General features: G+C 32.5%; 2 protein-coding genes across 3 annotated transcripts in view; one reads left to right on the plus strand and one right to left on the minus strand.

The window, feature by feature from the left end:
* Positions 1–973: 973 nt before the first annotated feature.
* The window catches only part of LOC144844277 (uncharacterized), a 62,503-nt gene continuing 38,424 nt past the window's right edge, over positions 974–25,052 (minus strand). The window contains exons 3-4 of one of the 2 annotated variants that reach the window (XM_078701121.1): positions 4,199–4,390; positions 974–2,402 (exon numbers count right to left, since the gene is read on the minus strand). In XM_078701121.1, the coding sequence (XP_078557247.1) occupies positions 1,899–2,399 (501 nt within the window). In that variant the 5' untranslated portion in view covers positions 2,400–2,402; positions 4,199–4,390 and the 3' untranslated portion in view covers positions 974–1,898. The remainder of the gene's footprint in view (positions 2,403–4,198; positions 4,391–25,052) is intronic. The other variant, XM_078701122.1, reaches the window with a different exon arrangement.
* LOC144845748 (bone morphogenetic protein 10-like) lies at positions 5,965–7,660 on the plus strand. The gene is made up of 2 exons (XM_078703179.1): positions 5,965–6,295; positions 6,798–7,660. The coding sequence occupies exons 1-2, from the start codon at positions 5,965–5,967 to the stop codon at positions 7,658–7,660; spliced, it is 1,194 nt and encodes a 397-aa protein (XP_078559305.1).

Raw genomic sequence — 25,052 nt, forward strand, 5'->3', positions numbered from 1 at the left:
TCATCTTTGCAAAATGCTATCATAACATGCGTATAAACTTTAAACTTTATCAAAGGTTATCTGACGAATTTTTAATAACTTTTATTCAAAATAAATGACGTTGTTGTCTACATGAAATTTGCCAAATAGTACTCTGTGCGCATATAAAGATCTACACTATCAAACCTTATGTGACAAAAAAATGTGATGATGTGCCCACATGGATATGATGATGTCATATTACTACCATTGGGCATATCACTATCATATTTAGGCACATTTTTTTCACACTTTGCAACGCGACTCTATAGCTCACTATGTCGGTTGTTCGGTCGGTAAACACTAACTAAAATTTGCGCACGCGGCTGCAGCCATGTATATGGCCTTGTTTTGTTACATAAAGTTTGATAGTGTAGAGAGCTTTGAATCGCATCTACTGTATAATTCAAATTGTATATTATTGTTTAAACAAAGGGAATATTAATATGTTTTCTTAAATACCTGATAATGTTCATGGTATTTAGTTGGATATTGCAATATTATAGTATTGTGCTACTCGGAGACAGCGGCAATCAATTCATAACACAAAAACACATACACCATAAGTTCTGGCTTTAAAAAGTTTAATTAGTAGTTCTCAAAATTGGATTGTAATACCAACCCAGTTCTTGATTATTATGATCCCTCGATGTGTCCAATAATCGCTAGATGATACTTAAGTGTATTGTTTGTTATATTTGTCTGCTAGCATGCTTATGAAATGCTTATTAAATCTTGTAAAAGCCAGACAGTAGACATGTTAATTTTGTAATAAAGATTATCAAAAAAATAAATCGAATTTATCATAGCACGCTAATGTTTATGTTCTGTGTTGTTTTACTGAAAATCTAAGATTTAAAAAAAAATGTTGTTTTTAAGAATCGATCATGCCAAGACGACTAGATCAGGTTCAGGTATATTTATTCATATAAAACCATACAAGTAGAAGGCAGCCAAATGCTGAATAATTTTGCACACAATTACCAACCAAATACGTTCCAAGATCAAGCTGTCTCTAATTGTGAAATTGATTTCTATTCTACGTAGGCCTATATTTCATATTTAATCCGTGAACATCAGTGACCAATGATGACGTCAAAATATAAAGTAATACATCAAATTGAGAACAATCGGCGGGAAATAATTTACAAGATGCGCAATAAAACATGGCATTAATTAAACTGTAATTTCGTTTAAGAGGCCATTAGGCCCACAGTAAATTGTATTAATATTGCACTCTTTAATCTACATCGTATTAAAGACATTTGGAACAAAATTATTAATTATCTAACAGTATAATATTTACAAAAGATGTGTTTAGGATCGATAATTAATAAGTTCCCGCAACTCAATGACCTCATGAAGGTCCTAAGAAGAGTGTTTACAAACGATAACGGTGTCCGTTCCTGATCCGTCACCAATACCTTAGAAAACTCCGTGAATTTATTTATGTGTTTTGTTCTAAAACTAAAGGGACGGGGAATGAGTTAAAACGTCAATGCTCATGTCTGAGTACATGAGTCGAGTTGCTTGGTAGGTAGATTCGGTACATTTTCACTCATAGCTATCTAGGTAGAAAAAACTTACTCATATTGAAGAATTGAAACTGAATTCAGTTGAACTGACAGTTATACTGTAGGCCTAAATAAATAGCTACACTATCAAAATTTATGTGACAAAAAATGTGATTTGCCCATATATGGACATGATGATGTCATATCATTACCATATTTAAGGACATCTCACGTTTTCAAACTAGATTGATAGTGTAGACAGAGCTTTAAATAAGTAGTCCGTAGTACAGGCCTGTGGTTGTTCAAAGTTAACAAATATTTATATATTTTATAATTCATTATAAATAAAGTCATTATTCCCAAGTTTCACCGTGTCATCTCGATTGAAGATGGTGAGCATGACGTGTGTACCGTCGTTGAGTCTGATTTTTCTTCAGTATAAGAAGAGTTTCCAGGAGAGCCTAATATGTCTCTTGAGCCAAGAAGATCAACAGTCATATCATTGTTTGGACGACTGGTCCTCCTATGCCGCCTTCTATGACCGTTAATAATACCCGCTGGCGCCAGTCCTTTTCCGTAAGCATCGATATCATTTTTCGGAGTATTTATTCCATTAAAAGTTTGTCTCGGTTTTTGTGGCGGACTTTTTATATTTTGCGAAGACGATGAACTGCTGCAGTGTTTACAAGATATAATTTTATTTAATTTATTCTTTAGTTCTTTGTTTTCTTCTTGAAGGCGTTTAAAATCTTCTTCGTGTGTTTTATTATCTGTGATTGTTCTTGTTATTTGTGATTCTACTTTTTCCGTTTCTGTCGCTGTTTTGGTTTCCAAATTATTTTTACCACTCGACGGACTACTACCCATTATCTGTAAGAAAAAACCTCAATGTTAACCATGGCCAATGAAATGTTTCGTGCTCTAATTTCAAATCATTACTTCTTACTGATAAGTACAATTTAATTGTCATTTAATCCATTCTTTCATCATTATTTTATCACATTATGTTGGAATCCACGAGCTAAACTTTACAAGATGTGACAGATTCTACAATACGTACCGTGATTTATGGTAGAAACACATTATTTATTATATAATAACAAAATGATTTAACAATGTCAACAATGTAAACAATGAATCAATAAATGTATAGAAATTTATAGAGAAATTTTATCCATTCAATGGACGTACACAATCTTTCATCCTTTTTATTTCTTTTCGTTATATGTTATATGTATATACTGTATAGATTCCAAAATGTATTTTAAATAGAGAGAGGCACCTTATATGTCAACAGATAATTGTTGGTCCTCTCTCTCTCCAGAATTTTCTGATGTTGTTACATATAATGCTGTGTATTTCGTCTCTTTTTTAAAAATTGTATTTATATGTAGGCCTATTGGACAGTTTGTCTGAAATAAAAGTTGAATTAATTGTTACACTTTTATTTCATTTATAGATTGATGATGATGTAAATATAATGTTAAAAATGAACCATAGATGAAATGGAAGGTGGGACGAACCCACAAACGACAAAGAAGGATATAAAAGATTTTGTATCGTCCATGATTATGGAATGAAATTTGGATGAGACGTCTAACTAAAGACAAAGTTCCTTTGTTGCTTGTCCTGCTGTGAGCTTCTAATTTATAACGAAATTGTTATCTATCGTTTGGTAATTAGAATAATGACAACCACTACGAAATTGTATCTATTGTTCTTGAACTTAAAGCACAAAGCTACCATATTGTCACGTTTAGGCCTAATAATATTAATGATAAATGATAAGGTTAATCATATGCCTACTACACGAATTAAAGTATTTAATGACAAAATGTATGTTCTATTTCATAATAAATGGTAATCGTGTAATTGAAACACGAAATATTTAAGTTTGTTCTCAAGAGCTGGAAACCCGCTTGTAGAAGCTGCGCATATGCCCTGAAATATAGTAGGCCTATCAAAGTACATTGTGGATGCGCTTAACAAATTCACCTAACTTGCATACCCAAAACAATATCAGATGATCCACTGAAAATATTCAGATAAAATAGTACGTGTGTAACTCTGAATTATAATATAGGGATTAAATAGATCGGAACGTTGAATTCTCAAAATATATGTATGTTTCTTATTGTATTTTTCTGTGTTTTTATGTCTTTATTTATATCTAAATTTTTAAGGCATCGTATAATTGGCGATTTTTCGCTGTTGGATGTAGTTGTAATAAAATAAAATGTTCTTTCTCTTTGTTTAGTATTCAAATACAGTACACGGGATACCTATCGTATAGTAGTGGAACGTCAATATATGTCTGAAAATTCCATTCACTAGTAAATTAACTCAAACTTACCTTTTAATTTTATTGAATTGAAGTGATATTTGAGGATAAACGGTACTATACGTTGTAACGTTTCAAGTAAAATTCGTAAAACCCAGTCAACTTAGATCAGGTCAAATGTTTCTAAAACATAAACGGTAGCATGTGTCCCACAAAATGTGTGTGAATATCAAATCATTTAAAGGTGTTTTTTTTCTCTTTCACGGGGATTACAACTACTTTTATTCTTTTTAAAAAAGTTGACATAATTAAACTTGATCAATGCAAATTAGAAAATTAATTCATTTACTTCGAAACAAAAAATAATAAAGCATTTTGTACTTACTGTAGCTATAAATTGACGAGCAATCCTTGCAATAAATGCTATCGTATTGTGTCGGCCGCTCCAATAATTCTTCTTCAGGTATAGGCCAGCGTTTACTTTACGTTCGTTTCTTAGACAACAGGGTTGACGTCATTGCTTCATAGAGATCAACAATTATTGTAAATACCCTTTTACGATAATTATCACATTCTCCTTAAATTGAAAAAATGACAAGTCAGTGCGCGTCCCATGTATGTCGTCATTAACAATTTGAATGATGATTATTATATTGCTTATATTGCATTAGCTCGACTTGTAGCCGCCGTTGTATTATACCACCGGTGATTATACAGTAGGTAGTTCACCATCAAACACGTTTTTAACATTTTATTTTCGGTTAATTCCATTTAACTTCCATTTTAAATTGATTTAAAAATTAAAATAAATAAATAATCTATTTAAATAAAATTAAATATTTTTGTTGAATTCTCAAAAATATGTCTCTTTATTGGAGTTACACTAGTATTATTTTATGTAAAATTATTCAATCTTCGAAGTTTACTTTCTAAATGTAAATCATGGGTTATTTGTGGTTTTCTGGCCAAAATAAGATTATATGGCTATCGTCTAGATTTAGACTATGATTGAAAGGTTGACTAACAATATTTTGTCTTAAGAACCTGAGGAGGGGCTAAGGAAAGTGTAGGATTGAGATAAGAATATATATATACTCTATAGAGTATCCCTCTATCCCTCTACACCGTCTTTTATTTGTAGGTATAAATGATGTTGAAGTTTTCTTTATGTAGCTCAAGCTTACATTTTTCTCAAGGCCTATTACAAAAAGTCCGTCAACCCCGCCGTCAACATAGTTACCAAAGCGCTCAAATAGACAGATACCGATAATGAATCAAAATTACTAAGCAGTGTGAAGAGCAGTAAATTGAATCTTCTTAATTAAAAGTGTTATCTCATTATGGCCATTAGAACCCAACTGAGGCATTGTGATCATTAATAATTACAATTTTAACTTAATGACTTTTCCTGTTGATTTAATAATTCCAGAGTATTCGAACCTAGGAAATCAAATACTGTCGAAAATTCCTTCTGTGAAACCAACTTTTTGAAAAGGGTAATAGAAGTATCTCAAATCATTTCTAAATTCAATGTGTGCTTACATTATATACATAACATGTCTATCTTTAAAGAACCTTTTAATATATCCACAATTAATTCTCCAGAATAAACAAACTCGTTAATAAAATAGTTGAAATACTTTAATAACTGTAGAGATTAAGGCCTGCCTTAATAATCTTTAAAAAGTTTATAAGAAACTTGAGTAGTCCAAACATTGATAAAACTTACCGTAAACTCTCGGAATTTAGCATTCATTTTCGCAATGTTAAGTAGAAAATGACGTTTATTTTCTGTTAACTCGTTACCACAGTATGAGTTTGATTATGTGTGCATGTTTTTGTGAAGATTAATTGGGCCTAATTCGGTTGAGTAAAGATAGTGGATATAGTTTCTAGCAACTTCAAACATAGATAAGTTCAAGTTGGTGTACCGCATTAACGGCGTAAACTTCATCGGGACAAAGCTAGGCCTAATTATCTAACTTGATTGCACGTTACTTTAGCTGTTTGTTTAGGACGTGTTGCTTTTCTAAACGACATCTTGGAAGTGGAACTGTTTTGACAGTGCTGTGGCACAAAAGTTTGTCAGAGAGTATTCTGTGAGTTGTTCAACTCGATAGGATATTCTTACAACATTTATAAGTAACCAGAATGACATTTCTAAACGTAAAAGTATTATTTATTTACTGTTTTCTACAATTGTCGTTATCACTATCACTTCAGAAGAGCGTTCAGTACGATAAACTCAACAATCAACAAAAGTATTCCGACACTCAGCTAAAAACATCAAACAATGATGTCATGCATCAGCAGTTTGCTCAGATGGAGGAGAGTGTGTACGAACAGTTTCAAGAGAAGAAAAGAGAATTTAAGGAGAATGATTCTCGCGCACCGCCATATATGATAGAACTCTACCAACGCTTTTCATCAAATCGGTACGCCCATCCAAGTTCTAACATCGTTCGAAGTTTTCTTAATGAAGGTAAGTTTAGTTTATCAATTTATCTTTTCGATCAAATGTGTTATAGTTTTTTAAATTTCTATTGTTTACTATCAATGTTCCTTCCTTTCTGCACTCTTTATTTGATGTTCATATTGTTTGTAGTAACAATTAATTAGGTAATTTCTTTTTTTACAAAACCAATGAAATAAAAACACTTTTAAAAATAATTAAGTTGTTAAGTTAAGTAAGTCTAACCACGAACAGCTGTTTTTCTGAAGATAGCTGTAAAGGACAGCGAAACTTTTAACCATCAATTTATTTATTTATTTTTTAAAGAATTAGCTTAAACAAATTTGCTCTAACAGGCACACGATCTTACAATTTATTTTTTTAAAATTATTTTGTAATAAAACCAATCTGAAGTTTTACAGTTACGTTATCAGTTAAATGTACAATTATTAAAATCAATAAACGTTAACAAACAAATGGTTGATTTTTCCGTTTTTTAAACTGATACACTATATATTTGTTTATACCTTAGAAGTTGATGAGTTTTCTGGAAACTACGAGTTGGAATCATTAACAAAGTTTAGTGAGATTTTTTTACGTTTCAACGTTACCATTCCTGTTCACGAGAAAGTCGTTCTAGCAGAACTTCGTCTTTTTGCAATAGTTAAACAAAAACAAGGAACTGGGGCCTTTGTCAAAATCGCTATATATGAAGACGATGAAGAAAATGTCAACGGCCATTTTGAAAAGGTGCTCATAAAACATATATACAAGGAAAATAATGGTTGGGAAACTTTTGATTTGACGGATTACGTCATAAAACGACTTTTGACCAATAACAAACACGTGTGTTTCTTGCGTGTTCAAATTGATGACATCATTCCGCAGATGCTAATAGATACCTCACAACACATTCAGTATCAACCTTTACTTGTTATATACTCTGATGACGTCATAAGCAACGTACAGAGGAGCAACTCAAACGAATTGGACAATATGATAGATCAAGAAGTGGCTGCAAACTTTAAAATTGATAACAACTTTGGGAAGATCCGAAACAGACGAGGATTAAATAGAAAAAACTACTGCCGGAAAAGAGAGATGATGGTTGATTTTAAAGAAATCGGATACGATAATTGGATCATTGCCCCAAAATCTTACCAAGCTTTTCATTGTAGTGGACGGTGTATCTTCCCCTTAACAGATCGTTGGAGTCCAACAAAACATGCTGTTATACAGATATTGGTTCACGAATATAAGCCGAAACAATTCCCAAAGCCTTGCTGTGTTGCAAACAACCTGGAACCAATCTCTTTACTGTATATCAATGAGGGCGTTATAACATACAAACATAAATACGATGGAATGGTGGTTAAAGACTGCGCATGTCGGTAGAAACGTTTCGAAATTAAACATTATGTCAGCTCTAATAATAATTAGGCAATGACATAAATTTTACTGTAGGCCTACTAGGAAACACTAAGCTTACATCTCGCCCTTGCCTTCACTGTATACTCTGAATCTGTGTCTAATTAAAGACTATATATTAAAAATTGAATGCAAAAGTCAGTTTTCTTCCATATATTCATACGTATAATAGCCCAAGTAGAGCGGTCCAGGTTTGGGAAGTGAGTGTACTTGTTGGGGCGAACGCTCCTTCTTGTTCATAATTAAATCCGTCGTCTCTTTTCTTTATTTTAATTTGCAAAGAATTTGAATTATGTTTTTGACTGGCGGCATTTAACGAAAGATAGAATCTGAATTTTTGCTTTTCATTTCGATTTGAACATCATTTCGGTGTTTCTTTTTGTAAATTCATGACGATAAATCAAACTATAAAACAACATTGCATATATGACGTATTGAAATTTCCGTCTTTAATAATTGATATCACCTATAACATGTGATATATTGATCAGTAAAGTTACTAGACGGCGTCTCGATGGCGACGTAGACTCATTTGTTGGTCGACGCATTAGCTACTTGGTCAACGCGACACGTCTATTTGTCGACTGGTACGCGGAAACAGCGATTTCAGTATCTTATATAACCTTTTGCTTGTACTCGTACAGTAGTAATACGTGTCGCTGTGGCCATGCAAGATATTGATGAGCTCTGCCTACGTAATCTGTTTAATTCTGACTAAACGTTGTATTTAATGAATTACTCATAATTAAAATTGACAAAGTGTAATTGAAGATGTCTACCTGTGTACTGGGTGTGTATTAAAGGTAACTGGAATTGATTAAACGCAATGAAGATACTACTTTTTCATATGTAAACTTTCCTTGCAGAAGTAAATACTGTAGGCCTAATGATACTGCAATATAAAATAAAGGAGTAGGAACCGGCTTCGGTCACCTGTAACTTATTTTTAAATTGTATCTACTTTTTGTTGCGTACGACTAAATGTGCAACCAAACAATCTATGAGATTCGCGTGAAAAAAATATGTCAATCTTTTATAATCACGCCTAATAGGCCTATATTAGTACTTTCAGTCAAAGCATTTTATTTTTTGATCTTCAGCTAATTGTAATAAATGTTAATCTCTTTGAAATAAATCTTAAGCTTAAGGACCTAATCTTACAAGATAGCACCGATACAAAATATCCTTGCAAATATTGTAGTGTGTGGAGATACAGAACGAGAATCGGGTACTATGTCGTGAAATTAAGGCAGTACATATCGAATTGATTTTACTTTTAAAATTTCTATGAAGTTTTTCAAATAAAAAGAACGAAAATGAATTGTGGAATGCAGTCGTCAAATTCAACAACCAATGATTTTTGCTAATATGTCTTCTTTTGTCTTGTCCTTTATGGACCCTGAAGTGATCGTCTCCATCTAGTGATTACCTGTATAAAGTCATAAAATCTGTGTTTAAAAGAATTGTACTCTTTGAGTTTAGGTTGGAACAGATCTGCTTAAATACCTCCTAACATGCATTTTAGTACACAAACCATGATTCTATCAACATTTATAGAACTTTAAATATCGTTTTTCTATTCTCAAATGACAATTTGTATTCACGAAATGTTAACTTGCTTCTAAAAGATTGAAAACCAGTCACAAATACCCCTTGGGAATAATTGTTGATTCAACATATTGTTTTGTGTGATGAATATTAAATAAAATAATAGGCGTAATACTAGGATAAATACACACTCATTCAAGTTAAATCCTTGACTGTATGAACTAAGATAAACCTTTCTCTGGACATATTGTGAATTTTAATTATAATTTATACAGATTAGGGTTTTATTGACCAAACATTACAAACATGCTATCAATGTTCCTTCGGGGTTATTTGCACGTAGAATTAGCATTAATTTAGAAGTATGGTAATTCATCAAAATTATTTATCTATAAAAGATAATTTTAAAAACATTTTTTTTCATTGACGTTTTATGAAAGTTAAATCAATGTAGATCTAATTTCGTTTCCTTTTTTTTGTAACAAAACTATTTTTAAAACAGATTTATAGATTTAGTAGTTTTACCCATTAAGAATATTAAATAAAGATATTAATCGCTACTATACATAGAACAGAAAAATATAATATTCGAAGTTAGTTTTTGGATGGATTTTTTAAAAGGATGAAACGTTCAGGGAGGGATATTTTGACGATTTCAACATTCTGAGCAACAAAAATACTATCTAAAAAACATGAACGGAACCGGTTTAAACAAACATCAACATTATCATGTGTCATCATATTTAAATTATGATGACGCACACTTTAGTAAAATAAACATGAGTGTTAAGACGAGAGTTTGAATTATTACTTGCAATCTTTAGGTTAACTTTTGAAACCATTTTAAATTACATTGAGTTTATCACAAAACATAGAGGGCTTGGTGTTGTTTACCAAGAGCATTATGCGCATGCTCAATCCCTGTCAAATCAGCTACTACTTGATTGGTATATTACTCATTTGTATAATTGACCGAATAGCTTCTAGCATACCGCCTTTCTTTGAAGATACCAATACATATCTTATGTACGATTTAGGATAGTCAAAATCGATGATAAAGCAGCTTATGGATTCTGGAACATAATTCAAAATGATTGTTCAATAATATGTAGCTTTAAATTCAAATGTACACCATTACATACTTACTGTACGTTGGTATTTCGGTAGGTAGACCTTATTCTTAAATGATTATTTTATACTAATATGGAAAAGCTGAAGTCAGTTGTGTGTATACTTGTCAAACAGTAGTAAAATGACAATGCTTGAGCAATAATACTATAATATGATTATGTCGCCTTTATAGAAACATTAAGAATAATTGATTTTCAAAGAAAACTCACAGGACACATGGGTCATGACGTCATTAATGTTTAATTTGGTAACGTACACTAGTAACACAAACTTATAATTGGTTTCCTATACGAGTTTTTTCAACAACAAATATGCATTTGCATTACGCAGCACAACATCAGACAACAAAGTAAAGAAACACTTGCATTGAATTACGCAACACACAGAAGCAGACTGCGAAATATAGAAATACTTGCGTACAATATTAATCAACGTTGCGATAGCTTCCGCAACTATTCCAAATTACGATTTTGTCAATATAAGCAAATTTAGAAGTTCTAAGCAGGATCGTACGCGTGTTTATCCTTGTTATAACATCGGAGAACCTCTTTAATGTAGGATTAGATAATAAAGTCAGTTGAATTACAACAGATCCACCGTACCTATCATTTAGGTTTATGCTTTTGACGTGACACTCGAGCTTCCTATTAACCTAGCTTCACGACCAATCATTAATCAACAAACTGTATTTGTCGTTTCGGGATATATTTGATGATCTAGCATAATCTCAGATCGTGAATGAATGTTGCTTTACTTCTTTACGCTTGTGTATTATAATAACATAATACAGGGTTTTTAAACCTCATAAATCTATAATGAAATTATAAAAACATAGTTAGATCCTGAAATTGTTCTACAAATCATTAGGATATTTTATAAGAAAACAAAGTTTTTTTGGATAATTTGTGAACTAATTTCAAGATGTTTTAAATCTTCATTAATTAACGTTTCTTCATTCTAAAAAAAAGATGCGGTTTGTCTGAAATCATTTTTTTTTAAAGAAGAAGAACAGTAATATGAGCACGGGAAAAGTAATTGTATTTTCTTTTTGTATATAACAGTTCTATAATATTACAAATAAAAGAAATAGATTGTTGATTAGACATTGAGAATCTGCTGAGATTCGAACCACGGACATTTCTCGACATAAGGCCCCAATTTATCAAAAACGCTGCTATGAAAATATTCAGGGAACACCACCACTATGAAGACACTTTGTTGATGGGTTTCACTTTTAAATTACCAATTGGAACACTATGGCTAAATATTTAGAGCTTAGTCTAAATTATGTTCAGTATTTCTATTCTATGCACTTAAAGTGATTGAATCAGACGCGTTAATGTTTACATACCTACGTCTACGTCTGTCTACCCATCGTCTACGTTACATTGATGAGCATGTTTCTTTAAATTTCTTATCTATTGCATTTATGACGTCAGTGTTACATAAACGAAATCTTAACCTTCTTTTTGTCAATTATAACGGACTGTTTTAAGAGAAAACAGCCGATTTCCTATATCATAAGACTGATGCTCAGATTGCATGTAATGTTGTTAGTACATAACGTGTTCGAAAATACAGAAATGAGAATTCAATAAAAGGCAGGTGACTTGCGCAATTTGAACCGTTTGCGCTGCATACACGATTTCTTTAAAAAACGTCGCTCATCTTACGAAAACTACCGTCTACATGCACTTTAATATCGGCAAATGTTTTCATAGACTCTCTTTTCACAGACTTTGCTTTGAGGTGTGCGCATGCCCAGTCCAAGTTTCTAAATACCCATTTTTTCAGCCGTAGTAATCTAAGCTACCGCATGGTAACTGTTTCCTAATGCTTCCGTTCTCTTGAATATAACTGCCTAAAGGAGCGGCGCGAAAATGTTGCAATTTTTATCTTAAAGCACATTAAAATTAATACAATTAGGCCTATACTCCAATGTTAATTTTTGACAAAAATATAAATGCGATTCTGACATTCGTTTCATTGCATTGTTTTTACCGATTCTTATTCTGATAACAAATTAAATATTGAAACAGATAACTACACAAATAATAGGCCTAAGATTGTTATTTTTAAGCATTTAAAAGATATGTTCACAATAAAAATTGAAACTAGCGGCAGTTTTGTAAACATGTATCGTAGTTTTTACCACGTTTGATTAAAACCTGAATATGAAATCTTCAAAACCCTTGGATTATAGTTTCTTAAGGGATGAGATGTGTGACATTGAAATTACAAATCAAGTTCTCTTTACCTTAATTCAGGTATGTATCTAGGTTTCATGAAACAGTTTACAACATGATGCCGAACGTATTTAACTGTCGGACAAATATCAGCGTACATTAATGTAGGCCCGGTCATGTGCAATATCGATGTGTGACACCGGTGTGAACAGATCAATAACACGTACACATAGTCATATAAACCTCCTCAGGCTATTCTCAATAATTTCAAATGTTAATGAATCGAATTTTATATTCGTAATATTTCTCATTCATGTTTCTAACTTTATTCTTTACCTTTAATAGGCCTAGCCGGTTCTTTATGACAATTCTAGGTTACTGTTGACAGCCACTATTTATAATAATATGTATCACATACGTATCATGTGATACATATGTAACAATGTATTATAGAATTTGCCAATAATGACTGGACAGATAATATAGTGCCCAAATTATTTATTTATTTATATATAGTTTGTTTATATTAATGTCACTTTTCCTTATTTACACCATTATAGTTTAAAGTGTTTTTCTTTTTTGCAACTGAACAAAAACAAAAATGTTAGTGGAAAGTATGTTTTATGGCAGGACTGTTTCTGAATCAGACAGTGCTTCCACAATTCTGTTAGCTCTGTAAGTTAGCGTTACAAGTACATACGTTCTAAGTACATAACTAATACATACAACGAAGTGTACTAATTCAATGTGACCTGATAGAAGATCTAGGTTGACAACATAAGTTCATTAAAAAAAATCGCACTATACATGATTAGATCAGAAATAAGGATGACTACAAATAATTAAGGACATTTCCTGTACCAATAATGAGGACACAATATTATTGATTGAAGTATTAATAGTTTAGACATATACATAATGTATACATCAAAGAATAATTATGATATTAATAAGCATTTTATGCATATTAGGTGGTAGAGGATGTTTGTATACATTTTATATTAACAACGTATTCATCCTAGAAATGCAGTATATAACAACATTTCCATATGGTTCAATCCCCACCGATTTAAACCACTCTAATGTAATTTTTGAAAAAGATAAATAAATGCGAATCATTTTGACGTTCGTTTTATATAGCATTGTTTTATTAACAACGTATTCATCCTAGAAATGCAGTATATAACAAGATTTCAATCTGGTTCAATCCTCGCCGATTTAAACCGCTCGACTGAATAATTCGTCGAATTACATTTATCTTTGTGCGTACACCACTTGTATGTTAATGATCCCGAGTCATTTTTGCTTGGCAACGTAAAAGGTGATTCAATCCAACTCCGATATTTAGCTTTTCAGCTGTATATTATAATGTAGGGCCCATTGTATTATGATCAAGAAAAGAATTATCATTATAATGCATTTTTTGACACAAAATACAACTGTATTACTGACCTTTTAACACGAACAAATCACCTTTTATTTGGTCGCTCATATGCGTATCATCATATATTAGATTCTATTCTTACATCTACATTAGCACAGAGTGAATAGGCCTTTAAAGAAGAAAATTTAATTTATCACACAAAATTACGTTAAGCTCGACGAGCTTTCAAACCATTACGTCCATTCTTAACACAAGTCCTTGGATATAGTAAGAGATTTGATGACGCTCTGTTGTCTTGGTGGTTTATTGTGATGATATAATGAAGGTTCGCGCCTACAACAAGAAGCTTAATTGTCTGTAATTACGGTGTTTTTGCAGTTTTGACGTGATTGAAAATGGCAGTTTTACTTTATTATACACGTTTAGTGTAGGTTGATGCTGTTTCTATAGCTCGCACAACCTAAGATAATAGCGATGGAAATCCTCGGAAGAGGCTCATTATTAATTTTCTAGGTTCGTGGACAGCGCGGGATTACAATGATTGATGGATGGTGAAATAGACAATATTTGAGAGACACTATAAACATGCCATTAGAATTCATTCGTAGCAACAATCGCGTGCCGAGAAATACGCTTTTGTGATTACCAGTCAAAGTTGAAACAAGAAAAACGAAGAAATTAACTTTCGTTTAGTTAGAATTGACAATTATTGCTAAATTTATTGATATATCCAGAAATTTGAGCATCAAGCAGGCGGAACGGTGACTACGAAGATGCTACACAATGCAGACGATTTTTAATCTAATTTGTATGATCAATTCACGCTCATTTATTACATGAAACGTAAGAGAAGAGGTAAGTAAAATGCTGAGTATGCGATGAGTTTAATCAAGTATACTAATGCATCTAGTGTATTGCTGCAGGGTTGCTCCATTCGACAGCTTAATCCATTTCTTACGCGTTCGTGCATAGTCAGCAGACTATCAGGACCGAATACAATTATATATCAAAAGAAGAAGATCGAGAAATCATGATATTCTCTTGATTTACGAGGTTATGACCTCATATTCGTCACGCAAAAGACAGTAGTAGTTGTGTCACCAATGCCGACGCATCATTCATAACTATAGTATATTTTTCAATTTTTAGGTAAGATGAATTAGTTGACATGTTTTAATTACAACGTTTGAAGAAGCGACCTGACACGCTCCGAGGAATGTTCAATACACCTGCGAAGAAGTAAACCAGCGGATAGTGTGTGTAATTGATCCTTGTTCTACGTTTTGATAGTCACAATTATTCTTCTAGGCAAAACAATTAAATGTTAATTTCCATCGATAACGTGGATCGGCGATTAGGCCAGTTTCCAAGATAACTCAGTCTGTCATAATGCTAATGATAACAAGCATCTCGCGTGCTTGAAGTTCTACGGCGTACTATTATTTGCCACTGTCATCTCTGAAGCGTTTGCGCGAACATCGATTTTGAATTCAATACCATTCTGTGTTTAGATTTACATCGACTAGAAGCTTAACTTAGAACGCACTCTAAATCTAAAGAAATACATAGATTTATTTATCATGCTGTTTCTATAGATACGGATTTTGCTTTCATCTACTTGTCCCGACTATACGATATTCTTAGTTTGTGTATACTTACTGTCTTGTTTAAATATTGAGCAAAATGGTCAATCTACGATACTATAAAAGCGTGGGAGCCCCCTGCACGCGCTTGTTACGTAAATTGAAAAATCCAATTGAGATTATGCTGTTTCCGTATGAAGGATGGATTTGCGTCGCACTTCAAACGACTTGGACTTTTAAAATACTTTGGTGGAACAAAAAACGTTGCATGATTATTCAAAAGTCGGCAGGTAAAACGATAAAAACTCATGCTAAATTTATGGACACAAAAGATGGAATGGTGTATATAACTGGAAAGATTAAGAATGATCCTCTACCGGAATTTGTGTTGGTTCTAACTTCGTTCGTTACAAAGTCTGATTTTTATTCCGGCTATGCGTTAACTGGGACATTACATAGACGAAAGAACTCAGAAGGGGAGGCTCAGTTGACGCATTATGCTATGGTACAAAGACAAGAATCGTAGCCTGACGTGCTATCCAAATCGCTTTTATTATTTTTGCACCAAGAAATACTGACTGACAGACCATTTGGAAATGTCAGATCTCTTTTTCCAGCCTTTGTGTGTATTGCCTGACTTTCGAAACTTGATTCTCCTACGCCTGAACATTGCAACGTTTAAATATTTTCAGAAGGACTATATCTTATACATTTGTGACAGCCCTATGTGCATACAAAAGCAAGCCAATTATCTTTCTTTCAAGACAATCATTGGCGATTGACAAGTTTTAAAAACAGCTATCGCATTTTATTACCAGCCAATTATAGTATGGTATCATGTCAGCAACAATAAACAGCCTACAGTAACGTGTATTTTGCCTTTTTCATTTTCAACTTTTGTACATGATATCGTTCTAATCTAAAGAGGGATGAAAGAAAAATGAAAATGAAATGGTCACAGTAATAACGATAAAGTTGAAAAATTCAAATTAAATAGTGACCAATAAATATTGCCAATACTGTTTCTATGAAAAACATGACCTGTTGATGTAATGTTGATAATAAAAGAGTTCTTCGAGTTTTGCAGAATAAAAAATGGACACCAGTTTGAAATTTAAATCACGCAATCGTTTTGACTTTATTTACTGCAATGTGAAGAAAACTAATATGTATAAATGTGAACAGAATATATCTACCTTTACTCTGTCTATCTAAATGATAATAACTTGTTTTATGGCAGCATCTATATTTTCTTGAATATGAAATTTTTGCTTACAAAGAAGAGACAATATTTAAACTCTAGAATAGTAACTTTAGAATAGTGTTAGATGAACAACACTGGAAATGATGTTTTCAAATGGAAGACGACTCACACCTAACCCCAATTCGAGTGCCCACGGAGAAGTCCTCACTTTCCACGAAAATGTTACCACTAGACAACATCTAACCTCAAAGTGTTGCAAGGAACAGGCAATTTATAGATACACAGTTTATCAGTAATACTTCAAAAGCCATAATAATTATAACTGGTAATATCTCAATCTGTATTCAAATTGTATTTCAATTACTGTATACTCTTTATGGGTATGAACAGTGTTTTTTGGCTTTTTAACAACAAAATATTAGGACTAAGCACCATTCAAATGCGACAAATTTTGACAAACATATCTATGTGAATCCACCTTCCAACTTTCGTTTCAGTTGGTGTAAACAAAACATTGGACATTCAGTACTTTTTTTTCTCTAGTATATGGAACAGTGAAATCGCATGCCCATTACGTAAAGTACTGTGTACGTGTGTACATTTTAGCCTATTTATACATTTTCGTTCTCTTTTTGTACCTTTCATAATTGATGTTATATTGATGTTTTTTTTTTATTTTTCTTTTCTTTCTTTTAGACCTTTATTATTAGCATTATTAAACGTCTTTTTATCTATGAAGAATGTTTTCTTTATCGTTTTTATTTTTCCTTAAATTCCGTCAACAAGCCATTTTCTCTCAAAACAAGCGAATATCTCATCAAAAATAATATCTTCTAGAAATTGTCTTCTTAAGGTTGAATTAAGACATCATTCCATTGTAATTACAAATTGCAGTAGTGGCTCATAATTACGGATAGCGCATCAAAACAATGCCTGAGGCATGTCATCATTAATTCATCACTAAACCTAACTTAATACGAGGATTTAAATTAACATTAACATAAATTACAATTTTCGCCTATGTTTGAATAGCTTAAATGTGTACGTTCCGTGTTGTTTCTAATTTAATAACATATTTGATTGGTGTACGTGTGTGCGTAAATGATGTAAATTTAATTTAGAACACTATATCATTATGCACGGAATGTATAATTTGTATTTTACTCCAATGTACAATATTGTAAATCTCTTAATTTACCTGAAATATGAGGATGCTTTTAGCCTCTGGTTGACTTGAATGTCAAGCCGGAAAACAGTTTGAAATTACCCTTTTCCTGTATCTTTGTCATAAATGGAAACGACTAAATGTAAATGCAAACGAAATGAATTAAATCTTAATACATGTCATTTTGTGTATATCAGTGATAGTTTTAGGCGGTGAATTACCCAGACGATGCCAGTTCATCTAGTTTGCGCGATTAATTCATTTATATTTGCATCTTAATTCTTCGTAGATTGTTTATAGCCTTTTGTGGAATTACGGTTTGGATGTATCTTTTCGTTTCTATTCATTTAGTATTGACGAATAAAACTCGTATAAGAACCATAAACATTAATTATAAAAAATTATTTGAAATTGACTGATGTTTTCTAGAATGTTCAAATTGCATTTCAAGATAGATCCATCGATTTCGTATCCTATATAAATAGGAAACGAAATGAATGATTGCGAAGAAGAAGCTCCGGTTTTCTACTGGAAGTGTTGACAGCATTACACTTACAGTTTTGTAAGAAAGTTTATGGGGATCCGTTTGGGAGAACGTTGGTTTTGTTACAAAATTGTGAGGTGTTTTTTTTTCGAATAACATTTGCTGTTCATGGATGCGCGTAATAGTTTTTGAATCTTTAACAATTCTTTTAAGGTTCGCTACCTAAACAACATCAAATGTTGAATCTATAGGTACCTATACACCTGGATTTTAGATGTACGAAAGCATACCAACTTTCACATAAACCATTTCAGGCCTAATAATAACAATTATTATCTAAACTTCTAAAAATGTATATAATGTGAAATGTCCTTAGTCAATGCAGTTATAACCAATACATCAAATTGGGAAACCGGTCTTTTTTTATTTCACCTAAAACAAATTTGAGCTCAGCGCGTATATGTTTCGCCAATCACAAGTTAGAATAATTTGATTGTCGAGATGGAAGCGTGAATGCAACTCATCATGTTTCTGACATATTTATAGCTCATCTTAAAACATAACATATTGTATTAATTAGTATCGCTTGATCGATGTCTACTAACCATAATGATTTCGCGTGCCTCGTGTTACTAATAATAATCGTTTATATTTATAAGGGCTAGCATAAAAATTAATATTAGTAGTGTACCATGGTCCGCCTGGGTGATTACTATGCTTAATGACTCAGTCAGAGAAGCCTATAAAAACATTCATTATTGAATCAATAGAAGGTATAGGCTCATGGAGTAATAATGATTACTCCATGGTAGGCCTAAGTTATAGATCAGTCCGAAAAAACAGCATAAAATAGAATGAAAAATTCTTTGATCGACTGCAGGTTTTCTTTTTCAGATATAAGCCTCATACATGTTCTGTTATTTAACTTCAATGTTTTAAGCAACGTATGTTTTATATTTACACCCTAGGCTGGTTCTATCTTGCATCGTCTTATTATTGCCTCTAAGTCCTACGTCGCTCTAAAGTACCCAAGTCCATTAGGGCAATGGTCATTAGTTTATTGTTGTACCGCAGTAGTTTTCTATGTATTCGCCGTATTTGTGATTAGTATAGCAATTTGATTATTTTTTCACTATATCTATTTGATTATTTCTTCACTATATCATCTACACAGACCTTGCCTCGAGTCGTACCCTCAGCGCCGCTGCCGTACCGTAGGCTATATTACGCACTGCCGACACAAACCTACACTTGGAAATGTCAACAGTTTCGATTGTTTTTTCACCGATTACATTTTATGTATTCATCATTTCCATCTTATTAAGATAATTGAACATAATTCTAGCATGGGAGCCGCAACGCATCCTTGTTGGATCCATGGCGAGTACGCCTACACTCTATGGAACGCCGTTACCATCGTCTCCTGTTGCTAAGGTTGTTTCATAAAGTCATTACGTCAACCCAGAGAACAGACAACGGCGTTTCATAAGACTATACTTACTGCAGCATGTCGATTATAACGCGCGCAGTTTCATCTTTATTGCTTTCACACTTGTTTGTTCATTTGGATTGTATTTCAGCAATGTTCAATAAATCGTGACATTTCGTTCTGTTGACAAAAAATCATTCCATTATCACAATTTGAACAGCAATTAACTGTAACCAAAAGAGATAGTCCATCAAGACAAAAATGAGGAAATCTATGTGTAAATAAGGTAATTTGAGAATTCGAACTTGTGCTAAAAAATTACGCGTTTGTAACTAGACACTTAGACAAAACTAGGCCTACGTACGATCAATCAGTATCTGGAGTGTATGACGTAGGCCCGCCCTATTTAACTATTTTTCAAGTGTTTTTTTTTTTTTTCATATATGAAGTCATCATTGACATTAATTGAAGCCTTCTACTTCAAGGTCTGTTTTGTTTTAATCAGGAACGACCACCTGATGATTGGCAGGTAATTTCACAGCCCTTGCTTGTTCGTTCACAGCTGTAGTTATATAAAAGTAAATTACGTTTTGATTTCTATAGCCAATTTCATTGTAATTTTTGCACTCTTGGCACGTCATATGTAACTTAGGGTTGGTTCATACGCAAGTCGTAGGGTAATCCACGGATTAAAATGCCAAGGTGTGTTCACACGACGTCGTTCGTTATAATCATTATGGAGATAACCCCCATGGTTATATTATTATGAATGGCGTTTCGTTAAATACAGAAGTCCAACTTAATCTTTTGAACATCTTATGCACATAGGAATGAACACAATGTTAACGCACGTGAGATTAAAAATAGTTTCCAATATAAAAAAAAAATTATAAGACATTGGGAAATCGTCGAACATGGAACTGATAAGTATTATTGTACAACGATTATTATTGAAAACATTAAAACAATTATAGGGGCGTCCCTAACCTACATTACGGTTAATTTGAAGCATGAACTATCGAAATTAGCCTAACTTTAATTGGGATAAAAATTAACATCATTTCTAACTTTGAATAGACCTAAGAGATTGGTATCATAGAAATATATCTCTCAAGTATCCAGTGACGTACACATTTGAATTCCAAGCATTTGATATGTAAATCCTGACTCATATTCGGATGAGGAAAACGTTGTATTAGTGATCATCTTTGATGAGTCATATTGCCTATCTATCATCACGTCGAACTAAAGAAGAAAGATCATAACAAAACAAGACTAAGCCCTATAACATGCAGCATTGATATTCTGTATACAACATCAGATTAAAATAATAATGAGTAAAATTCAAGAATGACAAATATGAATAATTATGTAAATTGTATGAATAAATGCTTGAGGGATTAATTGATTGGAATTTTAATTATGATAATATATCAACAACAAAAAATGATAGCGAAGTTTTTTAAAACGGATTATATAAAAAAGAAAGAAGAAATAAATAAATGTGCTCAGTTGCATCCCACGCACGACTATAGGACTACTTACACGAGGTTCTGCACGTAATAATGATGACGATGGTGATGATATTGATGATGACAATGATGATGATGATGATAATAATGATAATGATGATGATAATAACGATGGTGATGATGATAATGATGATGATATTGATGATGATGATAATGATGATGATATTGATGATGATATTGATGATGATGATAATGGTGATGTTGATGATACTGACGATGTTGATGATGATGATGATACTGATGATGATAATAATGATGATGATGATGATAATGACGATAGTGATGATATTGATGATAATGATGATGATGATGGTGATAATGATGATGATGATGGTGATAATGATGAATATGGTGATGATGATGATGATAATGATGATAATGATGTTGTTGATGATAATGATGATATTGATGATGATAATGATGATGTTGATGATACTGATGATGATGATGATATTGATGATTATGAAAAAGATGATGATGTTGATGATACTGATGATGATAGTGATGATGATGATGGTGATAATGATGAAGATGGTGATGATGATAATGATGATGATGATAATTAATTAAACAACAATGTTATGCAATTTACACATTAGTTCTTTGCAATTGCTCTTGTTTGAATATGACGTCATGGTTGTATACTGCAATAACTATTCCATTGTTATTATTAACTGTGTTAAGACTGGTTGTTTCCTAGACAACGTAACGTAACTCAGCATTGTTGAATCGGTTTCTTAATTTGAAAACATCGCGACCTCCACTTTGGATGCTAATTTTGATAACAGCCGATGTTTCCGAATGTTTTAAAAGATTTGAAAGGCTTTAGTGTCTTTTTATCAAGACAGATATTTAGGTTAACATTATCTGCATAGAGAGGGCGCGTGGATGTTTAGCGTTGTTGTTAAATAGCATGGATCGCCACCAGTACACACTTTTAAATGTGTTTGTTTGTTTTGACAAATTATCATTAACGAATTTGATTGGATTAAATGAATATTTTATAATTTCTTTTACATTTTATAGCATTTTTATCAGTCCTTTTATGTATTTTATCCATTTTTAGCTTGTGGATTCTTTTACAAAGACTTTTTAAATCTATAAATTATATTTTCGTTTTCTAAATTTTCATTTTAGGAAACGGGCTTTATAGTTTATAGGTTATCCTGATTTTCTCTGTTATGTTGTCTTGTAGGCCTATTTGTTTCCGTATAGTATTGTATTGTTTTATGAGAATTTCGAATAAAGTCAATTAATCACATCTTTTTAAATTGTACAACCAACATTTTTTTTTCAATTTATATAAAGACGAATAACATTTCTTGTACTATGTATTCAATGCCATCATCACGTTTCAACAAATAGTGTTTTTCTGAGGTGCCTACTTATGTGTCAGGCGCCACCAAGTTGTTCCTAACGTTTTTAAAGAATAATATTTCCACGTTAAAATAGTATTATAGTGCCCTCTGTATTTTCTACTTTTTACCCTCTATTTTTAGTCGCGTGCAACGCGACTCTACATCTCACTATGTCGGTCTTTCGGTCGGTCGGTCGGATGGTCGGTTGGTTGGTCGGTAAACACTAACTCAAATTTGAGCGTGCGACTAGACTGCAGTCATGTATATGGCCTTGTTAAAATAGGCATGATTTAAGTTTACTGACTTTTTTTTCTATCAAAGTTAGTTTGTAGCCCTATATTTAACTAATAAATGATTTATGATTTTCTATTTACTGATTCCTAAAAAATAATAATTTACCTTACTAATCGTATATACGAATATTTTTTCTCTTTTTTTAAATCAATGTTGAACGAATAATATTATATGCCATAAAATAATTCTAACAGAAAGTGTTTTAAATGTTAGTGCTATGTAATTATATTCACTGTTAAATGCACTGTTATTAACTGTGAACAGTAACAAATAACAACCACGGATCTGCAGTGAGAGTGTAGCTATTCACACCTATGATTTCATTCGGTTCTCTAAACTTTCAATCAATGTCTATTTAACCGACAATAACCATGACAATCTTCTCACTTTGCAAAAGAAATTATTTTAAGGCAAATGCGAGGGCGTGTGTTATGTTATTTATACTGTCGTTTTATAGACGTTATATCAATGTTTTGTAACGTTAGTTACGGTAATTCTTAAGTTCAATTCTTTTAATGTATAAATAACTGAGACAAACAGCCTAGATAACTGACACGTTATTCAAAGTCAAAAGTAACGTTTATTTATAAGAGTAAATCCAAAAAATGTTCATGGTTTGTACTCGTTTATTTTCTTTTGTATTCTGTATTATTTTGTTATATAGCAAAAATAATAATGTATAACGAACAAACGTACAAACACAGCCTAAGTTTAGAAAAGTGGGTTGTAGAAGTGTAATCTTCGTTGGACGAGTGAATGGGGCAAAGAATCTGTCCTCTCTTCCCTATTAAGATTATAAACTGAAACGCGCATTTTATACTATGGAGCTTGTTTGAAAATGATTGGCATTTGTACTTAATATGTTGTGCTTAAACAATTTACAGTGTTCACGTTTTATACATGAATGTGTCATGTATAATTGTATGGATTTAGTGAACATGTCTACATGATTCACTACCGTTAAACTGGGACGTTACATTTATACATGGTTTAAAGGTTGACCTGCTATAAACAATGAAACGTGTTGATGTATTATTTGTTTGGCTAAAAATAATTGTAAAGATTTATTCACTGGTCTTTTTGACCTAATAAATGAGAACGTTTTTGTAATCTCTAGATGATTTGCAAAAAAAAGTACTGTAACACCAGTACCGTCACTTTTGAATTACTTCATTTTTTATTTATTTGGGGGGGGGGGGGAGTTATATTAGGGGTGTGTGCCATACAAAAGTGAGGAATCAATTGCTGTAATTAATGTTCGTTTTCATTTGCGCGTCGCTGTGCTCACTTGCGTTTTCCTTTCACTTGCGTTTCTCTCATGTTCATTTGCGTTTCTCTAATGTTCATTTGCGTTTTTATTGTATTCACATTTAACCCGGTTATCTGGCATTGTTTGTTGTGATGTAGCGTTATATATGTGTGTTTGATTTCTGGTTAACAGAGTCACGTGTGACATTGTTCATAATTATGATAGTCGTGGAACTGGACTGAAATAAATTATAGTACAGTACACACACACACAGTGCTACATTTTACACACACGATAGGCCTATGCTCAATCACGGAAACCAGAACGTCGTAAATAGAAACGTAACAGTACTACGTCAGGCAAAAGCATGGGAAGGGTAAAGCTTGGTTCCTTTGTAGTTGGACGCAACGACATAGCGACGCAAGTGAGTTGACCAATCAGTCAAATAACTTGTGTGGCTTACTTCCTTACGTTGCGTCTTAAAGCTTGGTTCCCACTAGCACGCAACGCAATGACGTAAGCCACACAAGGAAATTGACCAATCACAAGCGACAGTTCGAATAATCCATTGCTTCTGATTGGTCAATACGTCCTTGCGTTGTGTCCTATTGAGAACCAAGCTTTAGTGGGAATCAAACCGAAAACCCAGTTATCCGTTCCTTCTAAATCATGACATCTTAATGTATTCATTTATTTGAGGTAATCTTGTTTACGTCAATTTTGTTTAACGCATTAAGTACAATCAAGTAGCTTCCATTTTATAGAAATGAAATCGTATTGAGGTAAAAGGTGTGAAGTAGATTGATCAGGGC

The sequence above is a fragment of the Antedon bifida genome, chromosome 6 (assembly GCF_963402885.1).
Source record: "Antedon bifida chromosome 6, ecAntBifi1.1, whole genome shotgun sequence".
Lineage (NCBI taxonomy): Eukaryota > Metazoa > Echinodermata > Crinoidea > Comatulida > Antedonidae > Antedon > Antedon bifida.